A 19,881-nucleotide genomic window follows, 5' to 3' on the forward strand; every position below is an offset into this window, starting at 1 on the left:
GGATGATACCTTCCTGAAGGTATTGCTGGTAAATCCCTGCATACTGTCAAGGTGGGTGCTGGTAACTAATGGGAGGTTTAGAATGCCACATTACATTTTGTGTTTAAGACATGGCATGATGAATTATAGTGGAATAAAAGGCAGGAAACAGGTGTCCTGTTTCCTAAAAGGTGTCCTGTTCTATAGCTGAATGCCAGAGATAGGAATCAGTGAGGAGTATCTGAGCTTGTCTGTTGCAACTGCACGGTGAGGTATTTCACTGCAGTCTGTCCTACAGTGCTTGTTAATTATGTAAATTGGAATAGTTTCCTTTACTCACCAGTTATATGCAGCCTCCTTGCTATTGAGAGGCAGTATTCTTTGGTTGTGTATGTAAATATAAATGTATTTATTTCATATCAGATACTGCTCTTCCAGCAAAGTATGTCACCTCCTATGTTTAAATAGAGGATACTTTGATATATGTGGTGTGGCAGATGCTGAATAATTGAGAGTTTTACTCTAAAGATGTAAATGGGTGTGAATGCTGTACTTGAACATACCTATACATGGCACCTGTGTTTTCAAAAATGAAGAAAAAAAATAGAGACAACCAATATGTGCTTCTGGAACACCCAAATGTGTTTGTAGGCAGTATGTGGTGAACCCATGTGAGTTATGCATTAAGGTCTCAGCCTGTTTCACTGCAGATTCAAGGTCTGAATCTATAATGGTGCTGATTTAAGTAAAAATCTTTTTTAAAAATTAAAACAAATCATTGTGCTAAATTACTTTTCTTTCTAAATAGTCTTTCAATCAAAGAGTGTCACCACCAGGCATTACTTTACTGATGGGGCAACCGAGGCATCAGGAGAGGATGTAACTTACACTGTTCCCCTCCAGATGGGATACCAAAATGGGAATGCTTTGTGGATACCTCTGATTTGCTTCTGCATAGATCCTACTTCTCTATATTCACAGAATGGAATGGCTGTGATACATTAAGATATTTAAAATTGGAAATGTGCTTCAGAGTCTTCTAAAATCAGATTAGCTAGAAAGGATTTTAAAGAAAGTCACCACTTAGTTGTCAGTGTAGATTTGCTATTTTTTTTATCAAATGAACATCTGAATTCCCTCTGCAAGATTAATATTACAGGGAGATCTGAGAGTATGTTTCATAGAGAGTCTGTGGGCAGATGATTTTATTTAGAAAGCTCCCTCTCTCAGAAAAATATTTTTTGTTTTAGAATAATTGTGACAATTTCTACTGAAAACATGGTGAAAAATATATCCAGGTCAGCATCTTAAACCCTGTAAGTGCAGTTAGTACTTAAAGAAGAAAGGCAGTTTGAGGGATAATAAAACAAAGGCAGTTTAAAATAAAACGTTAAGTAACACATGTATGCTATGCATTTCAAACAACAGCTGAATTGGCTCAAATTGACACAGTAATGGTGCTTAGAAAGTAGATTTCAGTCAGTTGCCTCAGCTGTGTAATAAAGATTCCAAGTCAGTAGGAAACTGTTACAAGAATTAACAGAATTATCTCATGCCATTGTTGAGAAACAAAGAGATTTTTTCATCACCATAATTTAAAAGCGTGTAGTATTTCTAATGGTTGACTCTTCCCAGCTATTGAGGGGAAAAGATGATGACATTTAAAACAGGAAATTAAGTATTTTTTGCTACTAAAGACAAGTAGCTTGAGCTATGACTGGAAATGTATTTAGGTTTTAATTTTCCATAATAGCCTAGATCCTGCATAGATTAAGAATAGTGAAATAATGTGTACCAGTATGATTGATTGTCAAATGATTTTCTCCTTTTCTAGTCTAGATAAGCCCCCTTCCATCTGTCCAAAGAGCAGAGCCATATTGAGCACAACCTTAGTGAAAGACTTCTACCTGCTGCAGCTGCGTTAATCCTCCCTGCGCTCACACAAACTGCCTGCAGAGTGTGGGCCCTCCTCCTCCTCTTCCCAAACTTGAACACTTTTCTCCTCATCGCTGCTTCTGCCTTGTTAAGCCCCAAGTTTCCAATTTTTCCTTCTTAGGTCTGTTATTTGGGTCTGTTGGTTCTTGTGCTCCAGGGAATCCCTTGAGATGAGGTCCCTTCCCTGGCAGCTCTGGCGAGAGGAAGATTTGCATCTCTCTAGTGGAAGCCAGAGGGATGCAGCTGTGGGAGTCAATCTGCTTCCAACAGCTTTAGGGAAGGCTGCACGTTAGAGCTCAGCCTCAGAGAACATTTACATCTCATGTTTTCTCTTTCCATCCAGTTTTGGTACTGAACATTTTCAATTCTGTTAATTTTCCCGGCTGCTCTCTCTCCTTTCTAATTAATAAAGCAGACAAAGTATTAGGATTTTTAAAAATTCACAAATGGCAAATGAGTGATTTGCCTTTTTGTTTAGGAAGTGTCTGCCTTTTGTTCTTTGGAAACTTCCCTGCTTTGTCTGTTCTCCCCAGATACCGAAATTTGTGCCACAGATCACATAACCCGTTCCTCTGGCACCTTCCTAAACTTACACTGTGCCCATCTGTTTTGTAGCCCTCCTGGTTTTTGAGATTTTCTATAATCTTTGCTTCTTGACAGAAGTTTGGAGTCCAGACAGACTTCAGGATTAATGATTACTGCACAAGCAACACTTATTTCCATCTATTTTGGCATTATTGATCTTGTACTTCAGTAAAACCTGTCAACTATTGTTGCGTTTTATCTTCGGGAAAAGTGCTTTCCTTTAAGAGAAGCCACCTGCCCATTTCTTCGGCAGGGCAGGCCAGCTCAGCTGTGTTCATTTAGGACTTTTAAGGACTTCTAAGCCTCACAGGCAGCTTTTGTGTTGTCCTGGAGTCATGGCAGGTTTGGCAGATATGAATTTGGGTACAAACCCACAGGCCCATCGCATGAGCTGCCTGTTCTTTCTTGCCTTAATCTCATTATATTGACTGATATTTACACTCTGGATTCTTGGGTTAAGTTATGAAATCCCAACTATGGCAACACCTGGAAACAGACATAACAGAAACATGAGAGAGCCTGGCTGTCCCTATGGGAGGCTGTTCTGCCCTAAATTTTAACACCACAAAATGACAGCCCATCTTTTATTTAGGAAACGTGTCCAACTCTGATGCCTGATATGTTTTATTCCTTTACCAAGCCACTGCACATTTCAAAACAAGATGGGATCATTGGGATTATATGGTTGGTCTTTCTGTATGATACTGACTTCAACTGAGTTTGTGCAGCCAGCCAGGTAACTCGGGAGATTTCATGGAATGTGAATGTGGTAGCTGATCTGCTGCGAGGAAATCGGGAGTAAGGCTGGAGGGCTGAGGGCTGGCAGACATCAGCAGCAGTGCTGGCACCACGCTGAGTGTATTACACATATGCAGCACAGTCTTGCTCCAGAGTTCTATCCTCAGGAAGCTCTGTCAAGTATACTTTGTCCTTTGCTTCAGGAATAGCAATTCAGAGGCTTATTAACCATTATTTGAGTGACTGTGAATGTACAGCAAAATGCTGAGTAAATGTGTAAGAACCAAATGGTAAAATGCACTGAGTTGTACCCCCTAAAAAATTACTGCCATGCAAAGTCTTTCTGCATATTTTTCCTTTAAAGCTTTTGTAGAGAGATTATCAAATTCACCTGTAGGCCTCTATAAAATGCTATGACTGTGAACAGGAATGATCTCAGCCAATATGTGTCCAGCAGCATTTGTTGGTTACCTCAAAAGAAACTTCCTTCTCCCTTTCCCAGAAGTGTCCAGCTCCTTCCCTTGCATGTATTGTTTCTTTTCCTACAATGTGCAATGCTAGACAGAACCTGTGTTCTGTAGTCTTAGAATGATGTGGTTCCTACACCAGGACAGTCCTGGGAGGGATTAAGGGGGTTCCCACAGTACAGTGTAAATTGGATCTTGTATGCAGTTTGTTATATTTCGAAAAACCCCATGATGACTAAAATCTTCACCTGCTGGACATCTAATTTTCCCCCATCAATTTCTTTGGCTCTGTTTCACCTGCTAATTAAAATTTTCAGTCTTGGTTTCTCTTGCTGGCTCTTCTGGCTGTTCACAGCCATCCCTGAGCATGAGTTTAGGAGGAAACAGGAGGCAGCTTTCACGGCAGCTCATTTCACTGTTATTTACAACTCATTCGAGCATCCCATTCCAGCTTTATAACACTAGCAGAACCTTTCAAGAGCATTAGCTGCCTGCATGAGGGTACAAGATGTTTTGTAGCCCCCTCACTGACTAAGAGCTGACACCCAGGTATGAACTTCTTTATTAGAAATAAGTGTTACAGTGATTTTGAGATAGATTTGAAAGAAAGAATGGTGAAAAAAATTCAGCCTGTTCTGTTCATAAGCTGGAATCCTGTAATGTTTCATGCTTATTGAGCTTTTGTTTCTCTTTTCCATGTATGCCAAGTTTTCCAACTGCATGTCACTTCATTTTAAGAAAAGGAATGCTCTAAGCTGTTCTGGGCACCCTGGGTTTTGGAGATGAATTCCATTGTTGCTCCAGATATTTTTGGGATTCAAAGGAGTCAAAAGCACCAGAGCAGAATCATCACTGTGACAGTCCTTTCACACTTCAGTGGCTCAGGTCCCCACTAAGCCAGTGCGGCATCTCTGTCTGTTGTCAAAAAATTGGGGTGACAGTGTTGTCATTTTGCACAGCATCAGCCAAAACCAAGGCCTGAGAAAGAGGAACAGCAAACTTACTGCTTGTATGATCTGTAGAAGTGACAGTTCAATTTACCCTTTCCTATCTTACTCCGTTCCTGGACCCACTTACACCGTTGCATCCAGCCCTCTGCTCCTTCAGCCTGCTCTGAATGCTGCTGCCCTTGGTATTCCTGGTGCCCAATCTCTGGTGTGTGCCTTAGAGTTCTGGTCTCACCAACTCTATTATAATTCCTTTCTTTCTGCACTCACAGACGATCCCTCTGCATCCAGGAGTTGGAATATTTTTTTATTCCTTCCTGGATCAAATCTTACCTCTCATCTCATCCATCCTCACTCTGTTAATCACAGCTGTATGGCCGTTACTTTTTTTCTCTTGAGTTGAGCTAGATCTTGCCTTTTCAGTACAGATCTGCTCTGTGCCTGTGTGACTGTTCTTCGTGTCCTGGCTCACCCCCATGCTCTACCCACTCTTCTCACCTTTGCTTCTCTTCCTACTTGCACCATCAATTTTTGTTGCAACCTGCCTCCTACATTTGCTTATTCTTTGCAGGCATCTTTATTTTAGATCCCTCTCAAGCCCACTCTCTTTGTGTCAATAGCTTGTGCTCCCATGATAGAGCGTTTTTCCCTCCTCCTCATATGCCCTTCCTCAGCCCATACTTCAGAATATCAGCTCCTATGTGATTCATTTTCCATATAGCATTTATCTTCTTTCACTTCATTCCTCACTTCCCCTCTCCACCTCCTTCAACTGGCAAACAAAATTTTCCGGTTGCCACTAAACAACATGACTTTAGGTGTTGAACACTGAATTAAGGCTAAACAAGCAGCATTCAAGGCTCAGAAGCACCATTTTGTAGAAAATCTCAGCAGCAGCAGCAGCATAAAAAATATATACTTAAGGATTTAGATAACTTATTGGAGATGTACAATTGCCTGTACAGCAGCTGCTGCAGCTCTGGCAGGCTCTTTGGCCTAACTCACAAACAAGCTACAAGGTAGGCATGAGCTGCCTGGACTGCTCCTATTGTTGCTATTATTAATGCTACTACTTTTCACCTGTGTGTCTCTTCTCTATACCTCTCATTGTTCTCCAGGACTGGAGAACATGTCCCCCTCCATTTGGTCACGTCTCCTGCTGGTGTTGCAACATGATAAATCCAGGAGGCAGCAAATGCAGCAGTATTGCGGCAGTGGGAATTTGGATATATTAAATTGCTGCTTTAGGAGGATTCCTGCGTAAAGACCATGTGGTCTAGACTGTGGTCACTGTGTCTGCCTGGAAAACAGACCTGGCTGCCATAGTCTATATATCCATAATTGCTCTGTGGTGGTCTCATGGAGCTCACACAAACCCAGCTTTTGCTCACATGCTTCCTCCATTTCTCTGATAAGGATATCTCAGATATCTCACTTCATACTAGAGTGGGTTCACTGCCAGCATTGCTTCTCCTCCTGTCATCGTGGCAGCAGGAGCATCTGTTTCAGGTGAAGAATTACAAAATGTGCTTCCTAAGCTCATTGGAATCAACAGCTTTGTCATGTCTTTCTCTCATCAGTACTCCTGGATCATTTGACCTTCCTTTAGTACTAGGGAGCTGTTTCTTGTCCACTGACCTTGTATGACCCACAAAAAAGGAGGGTGGCTCATTCCAAGGAGTTGGCTGAAGTGTGGCTGACAATGAGTCGTATGTGCAGCTTTCCTTGGAACAGTGTGGGAACCAGGGGATGAGGCTGCTGCCTGTGCTAGTGTAGACCTGTGCACTGCTGCTCTTGCTGCTCCCACAACCCTTTTGCTTTGGTACAATTTCTTTCTCAAGCCACAGCAGAACAGAGCAGAGCTTAGATCTTCTATTACAGCAGGGCTTCCCTTCTCTCACTGCATGTGAAGGTTGCTGAGGTCTATTTAGAATCACAAACACTAGGAAGTAAAGTGAATAAAACAAAAAGCACTGTCAGTTCTTCCCACCAAAAAACTAGCGCATGAACAGGGTAAACTAATCAGCCATTCTTCTTTGTCAAAAGGGAATAAAACAAGTTCATGGCCAAGTGACCCTCATTTATGAGAGAATTCCTGATACAGGGCCAGTGCAATTGGGTCTTGCCACAGCTTAGGGGACAGGACACTTCTGTTTGATGCAGTCCAAGTTTTATCAGAGATATCAAGGCCTGACTAATCTGTGAAAGCATCCAATTTTTGGACTTGAAAAATATATGACTGTAGTTAACAGAGCTGCCTAATTACATCTTATTCCTCAAGAAAAAGAAATCATTTTCCTTGTACCCAAAGCAAACCAGTAGATCCAGACTCTGGCACCATTTCTAAACGGTCCTGTTTGAAGTACAGAAAATGCTGGGATTTTGAGGCATTGTCTGTACAGACAGAAAAGGAAATGTCTTAATGAGATATGTAAAGCAGCATGGACTCTGGAATAGGGCACCAGATTGGGATTCAGGAAACCTAGGTTGTTATCATAGCCCTGCTATTGCTTCTTGCCTTAGTGTGCATTAGATTCCCTGCTAGCCATCTGTTTGTTACTCAGAGCAATGTACCCAGCCTTCCTGTACCCACTTAGCCTGAGAAATTTGATGTTGTTCCACCTCTTGCTGTGCCTGATTCCTTCCTCTCTTCCCCTGACCCAGCACACGGATGACTGTCACTCCTTCATCAGCCCCCACTCAAAGGCTGCTTCCCTCCTTCCCTCTACTGGTGGCCGTGCTCTTGGCCTGGCAGAGCTGGCACTCACTCTGACAGCTTTGTCACTGCTGGACGTGTCTAGACTGTCTAGAGCTGCTCAGGTGCAGGCTGAGCCTCTGTTCCTGGCCCTGACAATGTGACATGGAGCACGACGGGCTGGCCTTGCATCCCGCATTGTTTATCAGCTTGTGTCCTCACTGCCTTGTACCATCCTTTCCTCTTTAGTTGGAACACTGATGTGATCTGGGGAGTGTGGATAATGGAGCAAAAACCCTTTAAGCTCCATTGTCCACAAGGGACAGGTAGAAGTTTAGGTGCAGCTCCTTCTGTGTGTGTAGCCTGGTGAAAGCTGGTTGCTGCCACAAGCATGAACTGCACTGGTTTTCTGGGAGCCACCCTTCTCCTGAGTGTTTGCAGATTCCTCTCTGCTGCAGACCTGTCTTGGACGCTCAAGGCTTAGGGGCAAAAACCAGTATGGTCAGGAAGAACCATTTCCCAGTGCTGGGATGGAAATTATTTTAGATTTAACAATAAAAGCAGTGCTGATCAGTGTCCTTTCTGCAGCCAAGTGGAGAAGTTACCAAGAGAAAGTTCTTCTGATTCATTTATGTCACGTGATTTTCCATTAGACATAGCAGAAGAGATTTTACATTGAACTTTGTGTTCCTGTCATGACTGTAGGAACCTGCTCTCACTCTGAATTAATTCTGTTGTTTGTAGTTTGAAATGAGGTCAAGATCACCTCAGTTCTGGTTACTGTTAGCTGAGCATCTGTCCCTAAATGTAAATGTATCTAGTAAAACTCTTCTCCACCATCAACTTTGGACAGTTTTCCATAACTGTTAACTCTGCCAATAAGTCTCCACAGTCCAGGAACTCCTGCTGTGATATGTGTATGAATCAGAGGCTGCTGGAATCAGGAATGGGGCCAAAGACAGTGTAGAGATAGCTATTATTTAAAGGTAATTGAGTGGAATGGGCAAAGGAACAAGCTGAAGAAAAATAGAGGCCCCTCAGGATAGCCACACTCTGCCTTCTACCCTGCAGCTGAGTCCCAAGTTCTTCATTGAGTAAGTCTGCTTTTCTGCTTCTCTCAAAAAAGAGCCTAAAACGTGCACTTTTTCCTTCTAGTACAAAACTATGCGTTCCTGTCCATTCTAATGTGAGAAAGGCTGAGAGCTGGTCCGTTTGGGTTGTCTTCCTAAGCTTGTGTTGCATATAATGTATGTTTCCTGGAAAGGAAAGCTGAATGGAATATTTTGAATCTTGGTTCCTTAGGAAGTTAAGTATCTCACTGCACACAGGCCCTGAAGAGCACTTCGTGCACAAATGGGAATGTAGATACCTACTTTTAGCTCTCCTGAATCTAGCTATGAGGAATTGACCTATTAATCAGAATTAAGGCATTTATTTAATAATTTTCAATCCTTCTAAGACTTGTATTCTGCCCTGTATGACTTAATTCCCATTTCCCTTGTCCCCCTTCCCTCATTCATTGTCACTAGCACATTCTTCTCTTTTTTGCCTGCGGTAGCAGAACCTCGGTTGAGGTGAGACTGGGCTGTTTAGGTGGAGGCTAGATCTTACTTTAATTGCCCAGGCAAAATTGGAGGACTTTGATACCAGCTGGCTACTGTGGAGAAAGATGTAAAACGTAGAAGATACAATAAATGGACTGCTAGAATCGGCCTGTGTGTCACAATTAGGAAGCAGAGAAAGCAAAGAAGATTTTGCATGTTCCCAGGAGTTACTGGCAGGTCTTTGGTTACAGCCAGGTACCATTCATGAATCTGTAGTTGATTCACCTAAACCTTGAGTGTGATGTTACTGTGTTGTGCATTACATCTGTGATATGTAACATTTAGTGTGCTGCAAAATGGTTTTAGAAACATTCACGCCATTTTGGGATTGTGTGTTTGCAAGGTGCTTTGTAATTCCAGAAATGTTATTTTTTCATTTAATTTGATTATATTCAGAAACATTCTTTCTGCCATCAATGACAATGTAGTGGGTATTCTCTTCCAGTGTCATTTGGGATGTGTAAGGGAAAAGGAAGGTAACAGCTTTTGTTGGACTGATAACCTTTTCATGGATCCTCACCTAAAAAAAATGTGAAGTGTGATCATTAATTGAGCAGAATCTGGAGTGTACTGTGGCTGTGGTTTGAAGGTTTCTGGATCAGAGTCAAAATGTGAAGTATTTTCTGGTCCAAACATTGTTTGAGAGTAAGGTATTTCATTGATCCTGAGTGAATACAGTGCCTGTCTTCTGCCCATGAAGGTCACAGCAGAGCTGGATGCCTGGAATGAAGATCTGCTGAGACAAATGAATGATTTCAACACTGAGGATCTCACTCTGGCTGAGCAGCGATTGCAGCGGCACACTGAGCGGAAACTGGCCATGAACAACATGACCTTTGAAGTCATCCAACAAGGGCAAGACTTGCACCAATACATTATGGAGGTCCAGGCTTCAGGTGAGCAGAGCAATTTGGTCTCTATTCCACTTGGAGAAAAAAATAAAACAAAATAAAACAAAACAAGAAAAAGCCCAAGACCCCCAGTTCAGGCAAAAATGCTGCAATACATATCAAATAAATAAGCTTTTAACGTAAGTATGGGCAATACCTGTCTCTTCTCTCCCAGAACTGTTCTGCTTGTTTTGAGAATTTTGATTCGGGATTTTATGTAAAAACCTGCTGTTTCTTTGAGATTGAAACTCATTGAGGAAATGAAACTGACTTTCAAGTTTCATTCAGAAAGTTTCACAGCTGCAGGATGTTTGTGATTGACTCCAAATTGGATGGAGAGGGGAGGGCAAGACAAGCTCCTTGTCCTTGCCTCCAGCTCAGAAACAAGCACTGCAGTCATGAGCTACAGATCCTTGAGCTGGGCAGTCAAACCTCAGGTCTGGATGAAGTCTAGTTGTTCTAGACTTCTTAGCTTGTTAATCTTACTGCAAATAGACTTTAGTGAGAGTCAAACTGACCAGTTGGGCCGGCTTCATTCTCTTCAGACCTTTTCCCTGTTCCCCATTTCAGGGTGCAGACATGCCCGAGGGGAGAAAGAATATAGTTATCCAAGAGTCCTCTGGGAAAGAATCCAAATATGAGAGCCTTGAAACCAGTCATGAAATGGAGCTCTTGTTTCCAGCCAGTTCTACTTTGAATTTTTTTGTGTAAAAAGGGAATATGATAAACCATACTGGAATTCTCCTTTTCAGAGTACACTTAAAAGTTAAAGGTAGCAACTTGAGTGTAAAAAAGCCCTTTGAGATGTGCTCTTAAATGAAAGTCTTGATTCATTTCGATAGGGAGTCTTCTGATTTTACTCTGCTTCTCAGCATAAGATCCTATTTCTAATACATCCTAAGAGTCAGGATTTTTGTATCCTTGCATTTTGCATCTGGAAAAGGAATATCATAATTCAGATTAATCACTGCATAAAGCCCAGAAGTGAATGTTACTTGTGTAGTGTTTTAACCTTCTAAAACGTTTGGAAAGAGTGCAAAGCAAGAGCAATTCCTGTTCCTTCCCTCATTTGAAATAAAAAGGATTTTATGGTTTTATTCTTTGGCAAACATTTTACATCTAGGCACCTACCTTCAAAACAATCTGGCAGTATCCAGCCTGATTTGGCAGGCTGCACTCAACAGCGGCTTGAGGACTGCTTCAAGAGTATGTTGTGAACTAGATAATGTGGTGCATTCTGTGACCCGTGTGTGAGCCTCTCTGGGATGTGCCCACACAATGCCTGGCCCTGTGCTTCAGCCTCCCTGCTTTCTGAGTTAGAAAACTCGTCCTAAGACATTGGTTAAGATGTTTGTGCTCTTTTGTCTGTTTTTTAATCCTGAAGGAATCCATGGGAGGTAAAGAATATGATCCAGAACAGAGCACAGTCAGGAGCCTCAGTGACTGAATTTTAGAAAATAAAAAATAAATAAATTCTGTGTTTGTCAAGAAGTTGGAAACAACTTCTTTTGGCTTGCTGACAAAAGGTTAGCAACTCAATGAACTGACTTCTAAAATGTTTTTGTAGAATTATCTAAGATGACTTTCTATGAAGCCTACCCAATAAAAATCCACTGCTCCCAAAAGCAGGGAAGCAGAAGTCCCATGGGGATGTAGAGTAACTGCAGTTAATCAAAGGTAATGGCCATGTCTGCTATGCATGGAATGCTAAATGCTGGGAGAATGGAAAAATAAGGGAGAGACATAGCACTTGGGAGCCTACTGCTTCTTGCTTCAATAAAGAACAGTTTTACTTCATAAAAAGGTGATTTAATTTTACTCCCTCTTCCTGAATCCTTTATCATAGCCATTCAGTGCATAGGGTAGGGGATGATTATTCTTAACTGCCAGAGCTGAAAACTTGCAGGGGTTCTGGGAAATCAGATGCTATTGCTGCTGCCTATTGTACACTGTCACCACTGCTACAATCAAAACTCAGCTGCAGCCACAGAAGATAAAGCCAGAAAAAATGTGATTTTCCAGAGCCATTCTACCTAACCAACCACCCTTAATTGACCAAGTTTCTTCCCTTCCCTGTAACTCTCTTTGAGCTTTATTCTTTTCAACGTGCCACACAGGAAACTGACTTGATTTTGATCACTCTGTCGTTTGGCTTGGAGGTCTTTAAGCCAGCAAGTCTGTCAGATAAAATTACATCCAGGTGTTTCCATTTGTGATGTCTTTTTCACTTGGAAGTCTTGTGGAGGTAGAAAAAGAAGGTTTTAAACATTCACCCATGATTTTTGCATGTCTGATGCAGACTGACCCTTACTGGGCTGTGGAGTGTCTGGAAATCCCTGTGAACATTCTAATGTTGGCACAATAAATCCGGTGGTTCTGTGATGCACCAGGTCAGACTCTGTGGATATTGAGGGTATCTCTGCAATCAGGCATCTCTACAAGTCCAGTGTTTCCAAAGTTCCATCCAGCACAGGGTTATGTTCCTGTGATCACTTCCACTACTCCAGCACATGCGAGTGATCCTGGATTAGAGTGTTTCAACCATCGGAATAATTATTTTTTAAAGAAATGTTTGGTTTTGTTGGGGAATAGGTAAGATCTGGAAGTCAGGTTGTGTTTCCTGAAATTTTGCAGTACTTGCAAATTGTCACTAAAATCTGTGTCAATCAGGAAACTTTTGCATGTATAGAATATAATAACAGTATTCTCAACAAGATTGGAGTTTTTAATGATCCAGCACTTTTTATTTCAAGGAACCTATCTGCTATTTTTCCTGTTTGATTATAGCTCTACCACTGATAGCAAAGCTAAATATGTGGGTAAATACTCTCAGAAATGCTTATTGAGTTTTCTGGGTGCCTAACTCAATATGTTGAAGGGGCCTGGTGTTTCCAAAAGTGACAACTTGGACATTTCTAAGAAATCCATTTCGCATGGAAAGTTTAGGATAATTATTCAGGAGTGATTTACCACTTGAGCCCAAGCTGTGGTGACGACATTCTCAGGTAATTTATTAGCATATGCACCTTAGTTAGTCTGATTCTAGGCATTAAAAGCAGTTACACTTTAATAGCTGGTTAATTGATTATGCAAATTTATTTGATTATTAAAGTCCATTTGTATTGTCAGTATCATTGTCATAATGAGCCTCCAGCTGGGAGTCTCCAACGGTTTACAGAGCTCCCTTTTTCTATCTTAGACAAATTGCTTCTAAGCCAAACCTGAAATACACTGTAGAGCTGAAGTTGGGGACACTACCTGATATGTGTAAAATTCAAAGTCTTTTTGCTTCCTGGTCATCAAGCTAACGCTTTTCACCTCTTTTCCAAGTGTTGCGTTGCTTAAAAGGGAAGCAGAAATCTCTTTCATTTGGTTTGTGATGTCCTTTATAGTTAATTATAACTGTAGTTTATATTGCAAAGAAGAGACTATAAACTCTGCTATCACAGGCTCTTAGTGTTTCAGGCTAAAGCAGGTTTAAAGCAGTTTCAGAGGAGTTTTGTGAAGATTAAAAAGCAATACCCCTTCCCTAGACTGAATTGCACCTCACAGTGCAAGCAGTTCAGGTGTCACTGATGTATGTTTTGTAGGATGCCAGTTAGTGTGGCTCAGTACTCTCCTTTAGGATTTTTTAAAAACGTTTCCAATTCAATATCATTCACTTGACATCTGCTGTATTGCTTGAGACATTAGAAGAAAATGGCAACCAAGTTTATTTTATCAGAAAGTCAGCTGTGCTTTTCTAGCTGTCAGAACACAATGTAAAGATAATATGTATGAAATTATTCGGAAAACAGGGCTTTCTATTTTGCCAGCCAATACTTGAGAAGAAAAAGTGCTCTCACTGCATGCACTGGCACCGCAGAATAAATCTGTGTGACATATGACAAGCAGGAAAGGGCAGATCATTCATCATGGGGAGCACACACTGCCCTTGGATAGCATCCCAGGCAGTTCCCTGGTTGCTGCTGATGAGTTAGCATGATCAGAACTGCACCAGCTGAGTGTGCAGGAGGGAAAGCTGTGCATTTAATATCCAATAGGTGTGGTGAAGTCAAGCATAAAAAAATCCATCATGTCCTCAGGATACAGAACCATATGCATGCTAATTGCAGCAACAATGCCTGGTGTCTGGCAATTGAAAGGAACGTCACTCCTAAGAATAGAAACATATATTAAATTTCCAGTTTTAAATGGGAAGCCAGGGGCCATTCCATTTTATTTGGTAACGAAGGAACTGTTTTATTTTGGCTGGGAAAGGAAATAACCAATCATTTGCATTCACATGTGCTTTTCCTGATAAAACCAGAAACCAGGAAAAAGAGATAGGGTTAGTAATAAGACCATATTTATTTTGTGTGCTGTCCTGTGTAGATACCGCTGAATGAAAGTCATGAACCTCTGAGGTGGATAGAGGGGGAGGTAAAGACAACTTTCTAAATGGTTTTTAAAAATAGTGTCCAAGTCTTTTTTTCAGCAGCTTCTAATTAACACATTTCTTTTTTAATGTTGTATTATTCTGTGAAATCAAATGGCTTTGGAGGAAAGTGCAGTGTTTTCTCAGCATTACTGCAATCACATTATTTTTATATTAGGTTCCTTATCCTTCCTGCTTCGAGGCCAATGGCAAAATTCCAGTAGACCTTACTAAAGGAACAGTCAGGTCTTTATTAGTTTGCAATCCCAGGGACTGCAGTAACATGGGATGACATCATATTTCCTCCAGGCCAAACCTTCCCTGTTGCACTGGTAGTGAACCCAGTGTCACAATCGCACCGGTGTCACCCCGAAGGAAGCTCTGCACTGTGTGTCATATGACCACTACACACGTGGCTCACAGTGTCAAAAAAACATTCAGGAGGCAGGAAGGATCTCAGAAAGTCTCTATTTCAATCTCCTGATCAAGTCAGGACAAAGAAATCAGACTAGGCCTTTGAGGGGTTTATCAAGTTCACGTAGGATGCAAGGGAGGGGGATGTGGTACTAAGACACCCCTTCTCTTTGGTATGTGAGGATTGGATGAAAGTCAGTCTGTGGAATAATTCTGAAAGAACTAAATTCTGAGTTAAACTAATTCATTGTTAATGATCCTCTGCAAGCATCCAGATGGAAAAAAGTTTTCACCATGGAGTTCCCCGCACTTGTAGCACTACTGTAGATCTGGTGCCTAGAGTTGACTTCCCATATTTCACTTTTCTATTTTCTTCCTCTTTTCTCTTCTAGGTTTTTTTTCAACATGCATTTCTAAAGTATAAGTCTATGAATTACCCTAAAACACGGAGGTCTTTTCTGTCTTTTTAAAAATTTGATGTTCATGCAAGTTTTTTGATCAAGACTGTGCTTAAGTCATGTCCTGCTGGCCAGATGCCAATGAGTCAGATGAGCAATGATAACCAGAGAAACACTGTTTTGTAGAAAAATATAGTGATGAAGGGTAGGCAACTGGGAAAGCCAAAAATTACATGTGAGAAAGTTAAGTGAGAAAGAATTACTCACAGAGTTGTAAATTATTGTGTTAGGTGGCAAAAAATTTTGAGGTTTACAGTTCTGCAAATTTGAAATTTCAAGTGAGTGTGATGATCTCTCTCTCTCTGCATGTTACAGGCATTGAGCTGATCTGTGAAAAAGACATTGATCTTGCGACACAGGTTCAAGAATTGCTGGAATTCCTTCATGAGAAACAGCACGAGCTGGAGCTTAATGCTGACCAAACTCACAAGAGGTTAGAGCAGTGCCTACAGCTCCGGCACCTCCAGGCTGAGGTCAAGCAGGTGAGAGTTTTAACCACACGAGGGGCTTAAGGCAGGTTTCAGCCATTACAGACATTCAAACTGCTAAGCCAGTGTCTGCCAAGTGACAAACCTTTAGGTGAGCAGTCTAAATCCCCCTTTCTGTAAGAGTACTTGATTTGCTGACAGGTTTCAGAATGGCCCTTTGCAAATGAGGAGGGGCTCTGCTCCCCTAAGTGTGCATGTTCTTGAATTCATGAGTAGTTGCAGGAATCCTGCACAGAACTGACCATGTAGCTTCTCAACTGGAGAAACAGCCTCAAACTCCAAGTGTTCTGGGAATATACTGATTTGACTTGTGCCCCAGAGTTTAACTGAGGTGGAGAACAGGCCCAAAGCAAAGGCAACTGAGCTGTGACATAAGTATGACATTATGGTAGTTTTACCTTTTCATTTGTTGCTATACATCTGTTGTCTTGCAGGAATCTTTAACATCTTCTGGTGATTTAAAAAATTCTGTCAGTGGTCTCTAGATCCCAGGACTTGTTTAGCCATCTTTGTATTGTTACACTGCCTTTCTTTCAGATTTTATCCTTGTGCAGGCAGTCATGTTCTGCCTCCCTTGGTTTTCCCTACTATTTAATTTGGATGCCTCATGTTTCTTTGTTTTACTTTGCTGCACAGGATAACATTACACTTCCTGCTTCTTCACCCATAGGTGGCTTCACACTCCAGTGTATGTCTGGATTTTAATTGTATGGTCTTCATTTCATCAGGAAAACCAAGAATATTTTTCCAGACACATGGAAAATTTAGTTTTCCATTTTCCTTATACAAATAGGTGGGTTGGGAGTGGTGTTGGGAGGAGTGTCCAAATAGTACAAGGTGTTCATGAAAGATACCTATCTGCTTATTTGTTTACTTATACACACACACACACTCTGAATGCTCAGTACATATGATCATAAATACTCACTTTTGACGACAGAATAACTGAGTGGTGCTTTGCTGAATTGGTTTATCATTGCTGGCAAAAAAAAAAATCACACTCAGAAAGCTGGCAGCATTAACACCAGTGCATACATTTTCTTTCAAAGTCTAGTTTGATGTGAATGTTTTGCAACTCTACCTGAAAGTAGCATAGAACTCTCCTAATTATTATTTTTAAAATATGGTCATTTTGCATTTGTGATTATTGAAGACCAGCTCCTCGTGAAGTTCTGGAGCTCTGTTGACTGCTTGGCTTTCTTCTGAAAAGAATTAAAAAAGAAAACAAGCAAAACCCAGAAACACTCTGTGATATTTACAATCACTATCTTAACATGGTTATGAAGTATATCCTTTTTTTTCTATAGGTTCCTGAAGTTTCTTATACACAGCTTAGCTAAGCTTGGAGGTGTGTGTGATAGATTTATGATGAAGCAGAGCCATTTTAACTTATGACAGAAAACTGGGAGGAGTTACACGTGTAGCAGAAAAGCTTAAGATGCAGGTTGCCCACTTGCTCAGGATGAAGTGCAGTCAGCCCTGTGGCTGCTCCTGCAGCCATTCAGTGGCAGTGCAGCACCTTCTGCAGGTGCCTGATGTTATTTGCTTTATTATCAAATATCTGCTGGTCCTTAACTGTTTTACAGCCAAAATCTACCCAAAGGAAGTGGTTATAGGACTGAGCTAGTACTTACTGTGAGAGAACAGCTGCCTGGAATTAGCATTTCCCTAACGGAGCTTGGGACCATCAGAGCCTTTGTTATTGTGTGACCTCTCAGCAAACCAGTAGTGAAAAAACATTTTATTTGTTCAGCTGAATACTAAGGGCTCCTTTGCTTGTTAACCCATAAATTACCACAGCTACAGTCTCCCTTAGAAAGGACACAGAAATATTTTAACTTGCCTCTTTCTATTTGGTTTCCTGTAGATGAGTCATATTCCCAACCATTTAGTAAAATTGGGAAATATATTGATTTTGGCTTGTAGTTCATCTCCAGTCTGGTCCAGGTTTCCTTCACTTTCAGTTTAGTGCCTCTGAGATGATGGATGATCTCATTACCAAATTGCCCTTTCTCTTGTGAATGAGTTGAGATGTGGTTGTTGCAAGACACCTCCTGTAGCTGTGTTAAGTTCTGCTGACAGAGTAAAATTGGTCAAGGCTTCTACATGTACATGTGTTTGCATTTTGATAAAATGGCTCATGGAAATAAAAAGTATTTTAACTGTCTCTATCTATTTAAGTTTCGTTTACCAGAGATTTCTGCTTTATATCCTACACACCAAGGGTGAATGCCAAGACAATGAATTGAAGTTTGGAGCCATTGAAGTGGAGCAATTCCAAATGAGATGTTCTGTGAACTGCTTTAGCGTGGAAATAGTAAAGATCAGTAATTCACAAGGTCTTTGTTATTAAGAAAAATTCTGTCCAAGCCTGATTTTCCCTCATTTGGATCCCACTTATTTCTGACAGAAACTACAGAGCTTGGACTGTTTACATAAAAGTAATAGCAGGATAGATTTGTGGAGATCAGTTTAAAAAAACAAACTCTAATGCTCTGCCTGCAGCTGTTTGGCTTCCCTATCCCCTTAATTTATCTTTGTATGGTTTGGGCTTTTTTTTTTTTAATAACTGTTGAACTTGACCTAATTTGCTCCAAGATATCCTCAAGGTGTCCCACTATACTTGCTTTCCAGGTTGTTTTGAAGTATATTTAGTCCTTTTGATGTTCTTGTTATCCATCTATTTTTGCTGTTTGGCGTAAGATTTACTTCAAAATATATATTCTCAAGGGATGATGGGAAGTAGTCATTTGAGAGACACGGAATATAGTTGGTTTTTTTTCTAATCTTATGTCAAAAAGCTCCTGGAAAACTGATGCAGTTTTAAACATGGTTAAAATTACCAGAAGCTGTCCTTGATGGTTGTGTCTGTGTTAGTAAAAGCTTCTCAAGGAATCTGCAAAGGGTCTGGAGGTGTAAAAGATTCACTTACATTGTTTTGTCTTTTAAACATAAAAATCTTTTCTTATCTGACTGGAGAGGTATCCATAGCAAGGCCTTAAGTCTTTTTTAGAAACATGAAGGAAGGCATTCTGTATAAACTGAGTAGTAGACAAAAGCACTGCATGGTACAGAACTTGCATTTCTTGAGGATGGCTGCACAAGGGATGCCTCAATCTTTATTTTTCCTGTAGAGTCTGACTCTGTGCTCAGTGAAGATGGCAGATTTCCAGGGAAGAAATTATGAGTTTTGGAAGAATTTGGTACTATTATTTAATTACAGAGAATCCCTGTACAGGAGCTTGGCCTCTGTAAAGCAGATTGGAATCAAATGTGGGAGTTGTTTCAGAGCTGTGGTGGTTGCCCTGTTAAACAACCCATGCCTTGCAGTGAAACTGCTCTCCAGTGACAAGTGCCTTTTATATAAGATCCTGTAAAAGTGTTCCTGCTTCTCTGTTATAAAAAATAAAAAATTGTTAGGCTGTATAAGAAAGTCTTTGAAGATTTATTTAACTCCAGAATTATTTAATCACTGCTTCTACAAAGCTGATAAAATGTGTAATTTGTAGGAAATGTCTGTTTAAAGCTATCTTTTAGGGTTGACCTGTCTGCACATTGCTAAATAATGGTGAACCTATGAATACAGGAAATGATCACAGAAGTGCCTTGATGCTGTATTAGGAGCTTTTCTAGATATTTTAATGAAAAGGTATTAAGTATTATATGAGTAGGAGTCAATTTGTGAGCAGGTCTTGTAAACCAGTTACAAATGTGTAAATGCCCCCTTCCAGCCAGTTCTAAACCAGAGACACAAGGACTGTCTCTGCAAGTGTCTGAGTTTTGAACTTAGACTTAAGAAGCCTTAGTTGTGCAACTGATGTTTTTTTTCCTTACTGTATGTAAACAACACACACAAGTAAGAAAGAAACATTACTATGAAAGTAGCAGATGCAATCCCAGATGAGGCTCTGACATTCTGGCAGACTTCTGGAAGCAGAAAGGGTCGCTGTAAGTGCTTCCAAGCAAAATTTGCTGCTGCTTGGGTGCTCCTTGGGCCGGGAAAGGGGAATGTAGGAGCCCCAAAATGAGTGTCTAACCCCGCACTCCGGGGGAAGGAGAGGGGGCAACTACTCAGGGATGGCAGCAACCTTTGTCAGAAACGGTGCTGGCAGCATTGCTGGCACATGGAGTCCATCAGCCCACTGGAACTGCTTTCCCCTGGATAATTTGAGTCTGCAAGACACTTGAATGGAGGGATGAATATGTGTTGTTAACACTAGAGGAAACCTGGCACACTGGTTGTGTGGTCCCTCTACCTAATCAA

The 19,881-nt window shown here is 41.0% G+C and overlaps 1 protein-coding gene across 12 annotated transcripts in view; it reads left to right on the forward strand.

Annotated features, from left to right (window-relative positions):
- KALRN (kalirin RhoGEF kinase) overlaps positions 1-19,881 on the forward strand; it is a 483,321-nt gene that overhangs the window by 303,150 nt on the left and 160,290 nt on the right. For all 12 annotated transcript variants that reach the window (XM_032115344.1, XM_032115348.1, XM_032115337.1 and 9 more), the window contains 2 exons: positions 9,651-9,846; positions 15,445-15,611. In XM_032115344.1, the coding sequence (XP_031971235.1) occupies positions 9,651-9,846; positions 15,445-15,611 (363 nt within the window). The remainder of the gene's footprint in view (positions 1-9,650; positions 9,847-15,444; positions 15,612-19,881) is intronic.

The sequence above is a fragment of the Corvus moneduloides genome, chromosome 7, assembly GCF_009650955.1.
Source record: "Corvus moneduloides isolate bCorMon1 chromosome 7, bCorMon1.pri, whole genome shotgun sequence".
Taxonomy (NCBI): domain Eukaryota; kingdom Metazoa; phylum Chordata; class Aves; order Passeriformes; family Corvidae; genus Corvus; species Corvus moneduloides.